Source organism: Lactuca saligna, chromosome 3 (genome assembly GCF_052625555.1).
Source record: "Lactuca saligna cultivar CGN05327 chromosome 3, ASM5262555v1, whole genome shotgun sequence".
NCBI classification, from domain to species: Eukaryota; Viridiplantae; Streptophyta; class Magnoliopsida; order Asterales; family Asteraceae; genus Lactuca; species Lactuca saligna.
The window spans coordinates 209,143,448-209,156,624 of record NC_136419.1 but is presented as its reverse complement, the minus strand read 5'-3'; the positions used below and the strand labels follow the sequence as shown (position 1 = coordinate 209,156,624).

At 29.1% G+C, this 13,177-nt stretch overlaps 2 protein-coding genes across 2 annotated transcripts; one reads left to right on the top strand and one right to left on the bottom strand.

The window, feature by feature from the left end:
* The first annotated feature begins 2,233 nt into the window (after positions 1 to 2,233).
* Positions 2,234 to 7,649, top strand: LOC145037771 (ATP-dependent caseinolytic (Clp) protease/crotonase family protein). The gene is made up of 14 exons (XM_078986489.1): positions 2,234 to 2,469; positions 2,561 to 2,641; positions 3,135 to 3,203; positions 3,291 to 3,357; positions 3,484 to 3,563; positions 3,780 to 3,863; positions 3,951 to 4,035; positions 4,317 to 4,402; positions 5,085 to 5,206; positions 5,948 to 6,008; positions 6,113 to 6,211; positions 6,907 to 7,008; positions 7,115 to 7,156; positions 7,242 to 7,649. The coding sequence occupies exons 1-14, from the start codon at positions 2,323 to 2,325 to the stop codon at positions 7,359 to 7,361; spliced, it is 1,245 nt and encodes a 414-aa protein (XP_078842615.1). The 5' UTR covers positions 2,234 to 2,322; the 3' UTR covers positions 7,362 to 7,649.
* A 1,500-nt stretch (positions 7,650 to 9,149) lies between these two features.
* Positions 9,150 to 12,463, bottom strand: SD3 (import inner membrane translocase subunit). Its single transcript, XM_078986487.1, has 7 exons — positions 12,203 to 12,463; positions 11,995 to 12,131; positions 11,409 to 11,587; positions 11,255 to 11,303; positions 10,244 to 10,363; positions 9,975 to 10,163; positions 9,150 to 9,415 (listed from the first exon to the last, which is right to left on the bottom strand). The coding sequence occupies exons 1-6, from the start codon at positions 12,360 to 12,362 to the stop codon at positions 10,005 to 10,007; spliced, it is 804 nt and encodes a 267-aa protein (XP_078842613.1). The 5' UTR covers positions 12,363 to 12,463; the 3' UTR covers positions 9,150 to 9,415; positions 9,975 to 10,004.
* Between the last annotated feature and the right edge of the window lie 714 nt (positions 12,464 to 13,177).

Genomic DNA, 13,177 nt, shown 5'->3' with positions numbered 1-13,177 from the left:
AGAAAAACATATTGAATATAAATTGCATGGATATTTCTTAAATTGTTTTGGATCCAAAAAATAATATGTTGGTATTTTTTATATAAGTTAAATCCAAAAGGGAAAAAAGAAAACAAGTACATTGTGATTAAGCTTGGTAATATCTATGTCCATGTAGTTTCGGGGGCAAAAAATAGAAACAAAAATTATATTTTTATTGTAGGTGTTTTATGATTGTTTAAAAAAACATATTGAATATAAATTGCATTGATATTTCTTAAATTGATTTGGATGCAAAAAATAATATGTTGGTATTTTTTAGATAAGTTAAATCCAAAAGGGAAAAAAGAAAACAAGTACATTGTGATTAAGCTTGGTAATATCAATGTCTATGTAGTTTCGGGGGCAAAATATAGAAACAAAAATTATATTTTTATTGTAGGTGTTTTATGATCATTTAAAAAAAACATATTGAATATAAATTGCATTGATATTTCTTAAATTGAATTAGATCCAAAAAAAAGAATATGTATAATGCTGTTGTAATGAAAGTAGGATATCGTAATATAAAGACGTTAAACCAAAATGGAACACAAAGTTGAGTTAATTGAAAACCTGTTATAATGGGTTACAAGAATAAAAGATTATGTAAAAACCAAGGGTTGATAAAAGAAAGTTTCTAGACTAATGTTGGACAATGAAAATAATGAGTTTTCATTATTTTTCTAAGGTGATATTTGTTTCGCAGAATATTTTTTTGAAGGAATGGAATTTGTCAAAAGAATTGGAATTTGAAGGAATTAGAATCTGAATGTACTAGAAGCTGAAATTCATTTGGAGGATAAGGAATGGAATTTGTTTTAGTTTGCTGATTTTACAAAGAAATTAGAAAATAAATTTTATAATACGACGACAATAAACGTATATAGCATGTAAAGAAAATTGTTTATATTTCACACAAAGAAACTAGAGATGTAGTAAGCAGCACAAATGTTAAAAAATTATGTTATTTTCTATCAGACAAAGATGAATCACATATTACAAATATATAAAAAAAAATGGTTGAACACAATTAATTGCAGAAAAATTGAACATGAGATGTTTACCTGTAAACGAAGATGATAGATACACCAAAGCAGTAGAAGAATGATGAGCCAGAGATGAAATACGGCAGTAATTGTAGAAAAGATATGATCGATAGATGATTTTTTTTTTTGACAAATACCGATTGGAGAAAAATATAATCGATAGAAGAAGGTAATCGTAGAAAAGATATGAAAAATCACATAGTTTATTTTGTTTTACTAGAACCGCATATATATGGGAGGATAATTGTGTAACAAAAAAAAAAACTAACAGAATGTGGATTTCTTATAGACAGGGAATGAATGGGAAATCTTCCATACACGGAATTAAAAAGTAATTGTGGAAATCATATTCCATTCCTTTTGTTAGCCCAACACGTTTTATATTGGATTTTAGTTTCCAATTCCTTTCAATTCCTTAGGAATCAAACGAAACAAACGACCCCTAAGGTTTTCATAGATAGGGCTTTTTTGTCTCTTTCCAAAGTGATTAGTGAATTTTTGGTGCATCTTTATTATTAGAAGAATAAATATTTTATTCTAAGACTTTGTTATTTCTATAACCATCATTTTTGACACAATAACTTGAGCGTTAACAAAATCTAGACTTAAGTTTTTTTTTTTTTTAGCCTCTTCCACTTTTTCTCATTACTAAATTCAACATTTGAACCCGAAGCCTATTATGGAACTTGAGACGACACGCCCTTATCCATATCATTGAATCATAAATATATTCTTAAAAAAAAACTCATCATACCTTGATTCACCAATATTCAATATCGAATTCAAATCTAAAACGATCATCCTCAATGCATTAAGTCATAATTTTGGTAACGAAACCTTATAATAAGATAAGCTTTATAATAATATTGAATTCAAACTATGAAATAACTTATAGGTCTTCTACTTTTCCCAATTTCATAAAGAGTTATTTTAATTTTCTTTGAGTAATCAATGTTTCTAACCACATTTTTTGTAAAACATAAATCTTTTACATTGATTTGTTTTAAGTATTATCATTTCATTTGATGGTTTATACTTTAGACCTATAACTTTGATAAAAAAAACATTTCTTGTGTAACCATTTTTGTGATTTTGTCATATTTTATTTATTATTGAAAATAATTAGAATGATTAAATCATGGAGTTATGGTGTCGTGTTTTTTTGTGATTTTGCCCTTTCCGTGAACTATTTTTCATCAAAACCTCACGGACTCTTTTGGGCGATGAAATCCTCCATTTTTACACACACGCAGAGATGCAGAGCTTAGCGAAAAGGCAACGTGGCATTCTTCAATGCTCTCGAGTTTTCCTCGATGAATTCAAACGAAGAGCGACAAGCCTTAGTACTAACACCAACAGCTCTCTCTTCGATCATTCGCTCACCGGTGATCCTGATTCTGTTGTGAGTTCGACTTTAATCGAGTTATCACGCACACATCCACTTGATAACATGATGTTGATCGAATTTTTGGTGGAATTTGATGGTTTTACAGGTATTAGTGGAAGGTAATGCGAGTTCGAGAACCGTAGTTCTCAACAGACCCTCCTTCCTCAATGCGCTCAACTCTGCCGTGGTTTGATAACTTTCTCTGTGTATTCATTTTTTTTTGAGATTATTGTGCCCTTGCATCGGCAATTAGGCTAAATTCTTTCGAATCCGGAGGAGGGAGAGGGGATTAAGGGGATTAACCAGTGCATTTATCTTTAAATTGATAGGAAATTTGGTTAGATGTCATCAAAACCATCAGTTTTATAGTAATTTTATCTTCAATTTTGTGATGAATTCTTGATTAACTATCAATTTCTTTTTACAAAAGCCAAGTAGGTAACTTAACTTCCATCTGTTTTTGAGATAAAAAGTAAGTCCATTTTACATCTTCCACCAAATAGCATCTCAATTTTGAAAGCACTATCAGTTTTTTATCATGTGTTTTGATGCAATAATGCTACTTTAAAGTTTAACCTTCTCTCATTTCTACTTTAGTTTCTTTATGAAGTTTACTACTTACATCTCTTTAGTTTCAACTCCTATAATGACTCTGTGTTGTCAATAATGGTGATTTTCAGGCATACAGGTTGCATAAACTTTATAAAAACTGGGAAGATACCCCTGATATAGGTTTTGTGGTAATGAAGGTAACTCTACATCTACTAACTAATTCCAACTTTTTAATTTTACTTTTCTCTTTCTTTCTTTAATACTTTTCTTGATTTTGTTTGTAGGGTAGTGGCAGCAGAGCTTTTTCTGCAGGTGGTGATATTGTTGCCATCCGTGATTTTGTGCAAAAAGGTGCAAAAAGAAAATACTTTTTTTTTTTTTTTTTCAGTTTCTATAATATATTCTTATATATATCTTTTTCTACTGCATGTTTTTATCATAATGGCATCAATGCAAACTCAAATTTACATTTTTCAGGAAATATAGAAGAGTGCAAGGAATTCTTTCGGAATCTATATAGTTTTATATACGTTTTAGGTACATATTTAAAGCCAAATGTAAGTACACCATTATTTTATTTCAAAAGTGTTTTGATATGTTACTATGTTCAATTAATATTTATTTTTATTCGAGCATCATTTTTACACTCATCATTTAGTCCAAAAAAGAAACAATCTTTGTTCACTTATTCGATACAAACATCATTTTATCCATACAACTCATTGGGGTTTTTCCACAAGTTTTCCAAATATACCCTTATACTGATGATGTAGGTGGCTATCTTGGATGGATATACCATGGGTGGAGCTGGTGGAATTTCCATTCCTGGAACATTCAGAGTTGCTACTGATAAAACTGTAAGTCTTTTTTTTTTTTTTTTTTTTTTGTGTGTGTGTATGTGTGTGTGTTTTCACTTAAAAAGATTAATTGGATGCCACCTGTAGGTTTTTGCAATACCCGAAACATTAATTGGTTATCATCCTGATGCTGGAGCTTCATTTTACATTTCCCGTCTTCCCGGTTATTTAGGTAATGTTAGTAAAACACTAGAGGGGCATTTACGTCTTTTTCACAGACAAAAACCAGAGTTAATGTCCCACTTTTTGGGTAGTACAAAAAGCTGCAACTTTTGTCTCATTCACATCTGTATCAGTATCAGTATCAGTCCTCTTCTACTTTTTTGAATAGGACAAAAGTTTGCAGTGTTTGTTAGTGTGTCACACAGTATGTCAAAAGCAGTACAACCTGTTTTGTTTTTATCTGATATAATAATTGGATGTATAATAATGTAAAATGAAAATTAAATGTAGGGGAATATTTGGCGTTAACGGGTGCTAGGCTAAGTGGAGTGGAAATGATTGCATGTGGACTTGCTACTCATTATTCACAAAGCACAGTTTGTTTTTTTTTTTTTGTGACTTCTACTTTTGATATATAATTATTTTTGTAAATGCAAGAAATAGCAAATGTTATTTTCATGGATTTGTTTTATTGTATTTGTAGCATCAATTTGTTATATCTTCCAATTACAACATTGGAATTTTGAAAAATCCACCCAATTTACTTTTTGTGTTTATCCAGATTAAACCTCAAATTTACTTTTTGCCTAAAAGAGACCTTGTTTTTTCCTCTTTTTTTCCGAGAAAGCCCTCAACTTTGTATTATTTTCCGAAAAAAAAACCCTCAAACCTTCTAAATGTTTCCAAATAAACCCTCTTAACTTTTTAGTTTTTCTTAAAAAAACCCTCACATTTCACAATTTTTTTTTTGGAAAAAAAATGAGTAAAAGGCCAGATCGAAAAAAATACAAGGTCTTTTTCAGGCAAAAAATAAACTTGAAGTTTAATCCGTAAAAAACACAAAATATAACATCTTTTATGCTATTAACCCTAATTTTTTTCAAAGTAAAATGTTCTAATAAGAAAAATAATAATTGAAAGTAGAATGCTATAAGTTAAATAAAATAGTTAAAAAAGTATGATGCTATAATTCACAAGTTCATTGCTGTTTATTGCATGTAGCCTTAATTATTTTCCATTATTTCATGAGAGTATTTATTATTATTAATTTCCACACAGAATGTTCCATTAATTGAAGAACATTTGAGGAATCTGATAACTGATGATCCTTCTGTCATTGAAACTTCTCTTTCAAATTTCAGTGATCTTCATTATCCAGATAATTCAAGTGTTATTCGAAGGTATACTTTCATGATTTCAATTAGGGTTTTATGTAGAAAAGTCTTATTATTTTGGGAAATTTTTTAATAAAGTCCTAAAAGTTTTTTTTTTTTTTTTTAACAGAAAAGTCCTGATTATTTAACATTTTTCCCAAATTAAAGAAAAATAATATGATTTTCCCAAAATAATGTGACTTATCTGTTAAAAAAAAAAAAAAGGCCTTTTTTGTTAATTAGGGCAAAATGTTAAATAATCTGGACTTTTCTATATATATATATATATATATATATACATATAAGACTTTATTAAAAAAAATCCCAAAATAATGGGACTTTTCTGCGTAAAACTACAAATACTATATTATTAAAGGGTTAATATCATAAAAGACCTTATATTTTGTGTTTTTTCCAGATTTAACCTCAACTTATTTTTTGCCTGAAAAAGACCTTGTATTTTTTCATTTTTTCGGATCTGGCCCTTTTAGTCATATTTTCCTAAAAAACGTAATATGTGAGGGTTTTTTTTCGAGAAAAACTAAAAAAGTTGAGGGTTTATTTGGAAACATTTAGAAGGCTGAGGGCTTTTTCATAAAAAATGAAAAAAATACGAGATCTTTTTAAGGCAATTTTTATTTGAGGTTTAATCCAAAAAAAAAACACAAAATATAAGGTCTTTTATGAAATTAACCCTTATTAAAATAATAATCTATGTTTATAAATAAAATAATAATGTATGACTTAAATTTCTGTTCATTTTTTTAGGATTGAAATGCTTGACAAATGTTTTAAACATGATACTGTTGAGGAAATCATGGATGCTTTGGTAATACTAAATATCAAAACCTTTTACACCTCAAGTTTCAATATTTGTGTTTTTGATGGAATTTTTTATTAAATAAATAAATAACAATTATTACAAATTAACAGGAAAATGAAGCTGCTAAAACTAATGATGAGTGGTGCCATTCAACCTTGAAGAATCTAAAATACGCCTCACCATTGAGCTTGAAGGTCACCTTGAGATCAGTAAGTCTTCCTCTCCTTAGTGTGTGTGTGTGTGTATTTATATAATACAAGAAATAGCAACATACATTCTTTAATAATTTATAGTAGGGAAATCTCCAAAAAAAAGTCTCCATATTTTGGGTTAGTTTACTGTTTAATCCTAATTTTAATTTTTTGAACAGAAAAGTCCCGATGATTTAATTTTATACAATAATTTGTCATTTTATGTTGAAAAAAAAAATGACTGTTTCGTTAATTTGCGAAAAAATATAAAATAATGGGGACTTTTATGTTCAAAAAATAAAAATTAGGATTAAACCGTAAACTGATCCAAAATATTGGGACTTTATCGGAGATTTCCCTTTATTTTTTTAGAGTAAATTACACAAATGGTCCCTATGGTTTGGGGTAATTTGCATGTTTGGTCTCTAACTTATTCTTTTAACTCGAAAGGTCCATATAGTTTGTTTTTGTTGCGTGTTTGGTCCCTGTCTTACCTAAAAAGACTATTTTGTCATTGATTTTTCAGTTTATTTAAGAAGCTTTTTTCATTGCTATAATTGGATAGATAGACTTTTCAAAGCACAATGTCTTGATAAGAAAAATAATTTGAAAGTAGAATGTTGTAATTGGGCAAATTTTCCAAAAGACAATATATTTATATTGCAAAGTTTAGTTTTATAAATTAAAATTTTTTGATTTAATGTTGCATTCAGATAAGAGAAGGCCGGTTTCAAAGTCTTGATCAGTGCTTAAGTCGTGAATACAGAATGACTTTACAAGGAATTTCCGGTCAAATATCAAATGATTTTTGTGAGGTTTTTCATCTACTCAACTTAATGCAACAAATAGCAACATACTTTCATTTATTTGTGTATTATATATTATCACCTTTTTTTTTTTTTTTTTAAATTTTAATATCAGGGTGTGCGTGCACGAATGGTGGATAAAGATCATGCGCCAAAGGTATCAACAATTTATATTATGTTGGATTTTGCCTCAAAATAGTCAATTTCTAAAATTAGAATGTTGGCTTAATTTGAACTTGCAGTGGGACCCACCGAGCTTAGAGCACGTGTCACAAGACATGGTGGATCGGTACTTTTCTCCCATTAGTGCAACTGAGCCTGAACTAGATTTGCCTACAAAGCAACGAGAGGCGTTTACATAAAAACAAATATGAAAATTTATGAGTTAGAGAATATCTTCTAAATAATAAATTAAATTATACATCATCTACTTTTGGGTGGTGTATTTTTTTTAGAAATATTTTAAAGAGAACGGATTGCATGAATCTTTCTTATAGCTGCATTTGTTATGTAGTATAGGACATAACATGATAAAGTTGTGCTGTGTTTGATGTGTATTCAATTGAGAATAAAATTGATATCAACTGAACAAAAGTTGTAATCATTTGTTCTATTCAAAAGGTGGAACATGTTTTTTTTTGGGTATTTAATTTAGACTCAAACTGATATAATAAAACAAAAATCGTAATCATTTGTGTGTATATATATATATATATATATATATATATATATATATATATATATATATATATATATATATATATATATTGTATTTATTTGAGACTTAAACTGATATCAATGGAATACAAATTATAATCATTTGTCCAATTAAAAGGTGAAACATGATTTTTGTTTGTCTGCTAGACACAATATAATAGTTGCGTTTGACATGTATTAGACTGATATAATATATGATATTAAAGAGAAAAAAAAAAGTTCAATTTTCTTGTCTTCAATTCAAAAGGTGGGAAGGTGGGACATGAGTTTGCTCTTACTGATTGGACAAAAACAAAATGCAAAGAACAAAAATTGGAATGCCAATTAGGATATTCACGAACAAGGTTTTTCTCCCTCAAAACATAGAAAACACCTAATACTTATATGATAAGGAGAGAAATGCATGTCTTATTTCTAGCATGTAAATGCCCTCATTTTCAATACAATATAGCCATAGAAAGATTGTCTTATGCAAATTTGAGAAGTGGAGTCCCCAACAGACGATTGGCCAACTTTGTGGTATGAGATGAAAGGTTGCCAAAAGGATATGGAAGCAATAATAAGAGGGAATGGAGGACAAGATGTGATAAATGAATTGTCTTTTTCTAAATATTCAAAGGGATTTGGAGTCTCGAAAAATGAACTTGGATAAAAGACTTGTGTCAATGGAAGAGGTTAAATTTTTGGCGTTTCAAGACACAATGATTTCTAGATTAGATTTATCTTCTTCTGAGAAGTGTTTTGGTAAATATGATGTTTGATGTTGCTTGCTCTTGTTCTCGTGGTCTCTCTAGGGTATTTCATGTGTTTGGGATCCTTTAAAATTCCAAAAGTCTAAAATTGTGTGTAATGATAGTTTCATTGCTACCGAGGGGTTTTGGGTAGCTAATAATATGAATGAGATGTTTAACAAAATGTATGATTCTTAAGATGCTAATAAAAAAAGGAATTATGGTTGACTCTTTTGGTATTGATTAATATATTTGATGGGGAAGTAGTGCTTTGTGAATTTTAAAGGATTCGACTCTAATGATTCATTTGCTTCTCCAAACCGTATCTTGAGTTTGAGTTATTCGCTGATAAAAGCAAATTAATAATTACTTCAAGTGTTTAACAATTTACTTCAAGTCTATGTAATTTATAGCCACAAGTGTTTAATAATTACTTCAAGTCTTTATAAATTATAGCGACAAGTGTTTAATAATTTCAACAATTACTTCAAGACAAAACAAAATACGTTCTAAGTGTTTACTAATTACTTTAAGTCTTTACAAATTATAACGACAAGAAGTTTAAACATGTTCATATAGTAGTTTTGTACGTTTCTTCTATTATATGGGCTTTCTCTTCACTCACATGCTTAATTCAATTCATTTTCAACTTAATGACATTTCCTATAAATGAAAAGAAAAAAATAAAAACCTCAATTCGAATTGGAAAAACAAGTTATTTGATTTTGAGCAAATGATCACATCCCTTCAAAATTTCATGGCTTACTTTCACAAATAATCAAACAAGTTTATTCATCCTACTATATGAATTAATGACCAAACCACCATTTCACTATGGAGGAAAAAAAGGATGAAGTTGTTACAAAGATCTATCGAGAACAAAAGTCATGAAAACACACAAGAAGCTTGTCTTTTGACTTTATATGAGTTCATCAACTTGTGTTTGCATATTAGCAAAATCCATTTGCCTACATAAAACACAAAGAACCTTTTTATCATATATCATACTCACATAACATAACATAACAGATGACGTATATTAATATGACATGACATAACATAACATAACATATATCATATTGACATGACATGACATGACATAACATAGCATAGCATAAAATAACATAACATAACATAACATAGCATATATCATATTGACATAACATGACATAGCATAGCATAGCATAACATAACTTAACATAACATATGACGTATGTCAATATGACAAATTTCAATTTCTAATTCCAATTTAATGAAAGCCCTGTCAGTGATGGTGAGTGATGGTGCAAGTGATAGTGACAGTCACAATGACATCGACATCTGACAAGACATCCGACAATGATACATCAGACAGTGACAGTAACATTCAACAGCAATAAGACAGTGACATCTAACGGCAATAAGACAATGACAGTGACGGCAGTGACAACGACAATGACAATGACAATGACAAAACTAATTGGGAGATGTGAATGGGACAAAGAATTGCAATTTTTGGAAAAATTACGAAAAGGGACATGAGGATACCTTATAGATCTTGAAGATTGAATAGATTAATCAAGCGGGAATATAAGATTCAAGCAACATTCTTGATTGGGAAGGTGAGTGGATCTCAACTTGTAAATACATGAACTTCCACTGCTTGTCCTCTTTGTCTTTAAACATCTCCGTGAAAACCTTCCCAGCTCCATGTGGGCCCCGGATATAAAAATTAACCTAAAACCACCAATTAACAAAATGGTTAAAAATAGCAACATACTTTCATTTCTTGAATTTAAACATATAATACAACTAACCTCAACATGCTCAACACCTTCTTCATCCTTCCAAACTCTATTAGGGATTCGTTGGCGAGCAGCTCGGTTTCTGCTCTCCTGACCATATCCTGTAATCGGTGAGCCAATTCTCACTCTAACCTGGTAGATATATAAGCAAGGGCAAGATGGTCATTTAAATAAATATTTAACAAAATTAGGTGTCAACTTAGATGAACCAAGGACTAAAAACGTTAAGAAACGGTGAAATTGGATAAAAAAGTTAAAAGATTGCTTTTTGGACCATATCGAAAAGAATTTGTATAGTATAGGGACCAAAAGTGTAATTTTTACTCTTCTTCATTATCACTACACTTTGTTTGATTTGTTTATAGCATCCTACTTTCATTTATTTTTGTTAAAGCTTTCTACTTAATAAAATCTATCCTATTATAGCAATATCATCAAAATACAAAGAAATTTTCTTTGGATATATGTTTTAGGGTTTTATGCAGAAAAGTCACATTATTTTGGAAAAAGCTTTGATAAAAGTCTGTTTTTTAACAGAAAATTCTCGATTATTTAATATTTTGCCAAAACTAAAGAAAAAGTCCTCATTTTTATTTTAGAAGGAAATGAAAGATTATCATATAAAATTAAATAATTGGGACTTTTTTGTTAAAAAAAATTAGGACTTCATCAAAAATTTTCCCAAAATAATAGTAATTTTCTGCATAAAAACCCTATGTTTTAAAGTATAACATCCTAATAATAAAATTATTAACATATTGTAAATATGGTGCTCTAATTGGATTAGATTTTCCATTGTACAATTCTGTAATTAAAAAAAATGTATGATGTTATTATGCAAATAAATGGAAGTGCATTGCTTTTTCTTGCATTTAGCCCAATAATATATGTAATCATGGAGGATCATTGTTCCATCTTTTAGCTTTCATAGAATGTTGAGTTTATTTTAATTATTATCATCATTGTTATTATTATTGTTATCATTACAATTATCAATATTTATATTATGACAATGAAAAAAACCTGACTGTCATCTTGAATCCTGCGCAGAGCCTTGTTAAAAACTTTGTACCTAAAAAAAAAAAAACACAATTCCATAAAGTTATGTAAATATAAAAAAATTATAAATTATAAAATATAGGTAGCCAGATTAAGTAAAAAAGAAATAACAACTTACTCTTTTGGTTCAAATATAAGTTCTTTGAAAACACCATATCCTGCTGCAGCAGCTACTCCAAGCCCTAACAAGATAACAACACTATATGAAGCTCCCTCTGTAAATGTCATTGGCTTCTCTGGTATATTGTAAGTGGGAGCATCAAATGGATCTTCAACAGTTGTTACATCTTTCCTGCTCTATAAAGTAAGAGGAAAATTAGAAAGAAAAGTTTGATTCCAAATGTTTTATAGTTTTCATCAATCATATGTTCAATAAAACATGCAAATTAAGCGACATGATAAGTTTCTTCACATTTCACACAAAATCTTTTGCAGATTCAGATTGATAAAAAGGTATATCCTAATCACTAATGAGGATTCATGGCAATTTGAGCTATAAACGTTTCTGATATAGATTTATCCAGAGTAGCAAACCAAAAATTGTTCACTTCACAGCCAGACTAAGTTATAAATCTCTCTTGTAGATATTATGTTTTACCTAAGGACAAGAATGTCAAGAATGTCGGATTGTTGGCATACAAATACCCAAAAAAAAAAAGAATTCTGGAAGAAATTCAGCTTAGTAACAGAATACAAAATCCAACCTCTGAGGCTTTCTCACTTGTTGATCGTGAAGCTCTTGATGCAAACGATCTCGAATCAGAAACACTCGCGTTGCTACCTCCATTAATCCTAGACACTTGAAACCTTGACCGCAGAGAAACTAAAGAGCTGAAATTTCCTGAAACATTAACAATAATGATTTGTATATCAATGCAGAAACATAAATCACTTGTTTGTTTATATGCATACCAGTTTCTCTTTTATTTCCTGTCGCCACATCGGCTGTGAACCGTCGAACGGCGGTGCCAGTAATCGGCGACGAGAGCGGTGTTCGGAATGAGGGAAAAGATGAAGAGGATCTACACTGAGTGCGTAATTTGTACAAAACACGTGAAGAAGATCGAATCATGATGTTGAATGCTCTTTAATATCGATAAACCCTAAATTGGATTTTGGGGGTTAGGAGACTTATTTGCGCTGCAAGCATACAGGTATGACGTAATGCTACCGAATGACAAACCGGGTATTATTTTCACATCACTCCCTTTAACTTTTATTATGTATTATAGTTGTCCTTTCAACTTTTATCATGTAATATAATATAATTACCCCTTTTTTAATCTTTTATAAAAACATATCTTATATTTTATTATATTAATATGTCATATCTTGAAAAAAGGTATAAGATACAAAAAATTTTATACAAATAAATTATGTATCAATAAATTATTAATACTTGTCAAAAACTAGAAAACTTAAATTAAAGAAGATTATTAAAAAAATAATTTGGAGCAAAATAACAATTTTAAAATATTAAATTCATCTATATAAATTAGTTTATATTTCTTAAACTACACACCTATAAGAATTAATTTCAATCAAATATATAAACAGGTAATAAAAATATAAGTTCTAAACATAAATATTTTATTTAAAATTGATAGTTTTTTTTATTACATAATAACTAATAATAAAATCTAATAATTATTTACCCATAAAAAAACTATTTGTCAAAAGAGATATTTATCGTCACTATTTTGTTCGGACACAAATCTAGTTAGTTTTTCATACACTACTACCAAATAAAATAAGGTAGGTAGAAAATTTCACTTTACTATTCAGTTTGTTTAGACATAAATGTTTTAACCAAAACTAGAATTGAAATTGATTAATTAATATATACATTTTCTTAAAAATGGTTTCGTGTCGAGCTAATAATCTTTA

Excerpts from the sequence above, each read along its gene's own strand:
- LOC145037771 (XM_078986489.1), top strand. The coding sequence starts at position 2,323 with ATGCAGAGCTTAGCGAAAAGGCAACGTGGCATTCTTCAATGCTCTCGA. Across the intron at positions 4,036-4,316 it reads CCGTCTTCCCGGTTATTTAG|GGGAATATTTGGCGTTAACG; the intron begins GTAATGTTAGTA and ends AATTAAATGTAG. Across the intron at positions 7,009-7,114 it reads TATCAAATGATTTTTGTGAG|GGTGTGCGTGCACGAATGGT; the intron begins GTTTTTCATCTA and ends TTTTAATATCAG.
- SD3 (XM_078986487.1), bottom strand. The coding sequence starts at position 12,362 with ATGATTCGATCTTCTTCACGTGTTTTGTACAAATTACGCACTCAGTGT. Across the intron at positions 12,132-12,202 it reads AGGAAATAAAAGAGAAACTG|GAAATTTCAGCTCTTTAGTT; the intron begins GTATGCATATAA and ends TTAATGTTTCAG. Across the intron at positions 10,164-10,243 it reads AAGGTGTTGAGCATGTTGAG|GTTAATTTTTATATCCGGGG; the intron begins GTTAGTTGTATT and ends TGGTGGTTTTAG.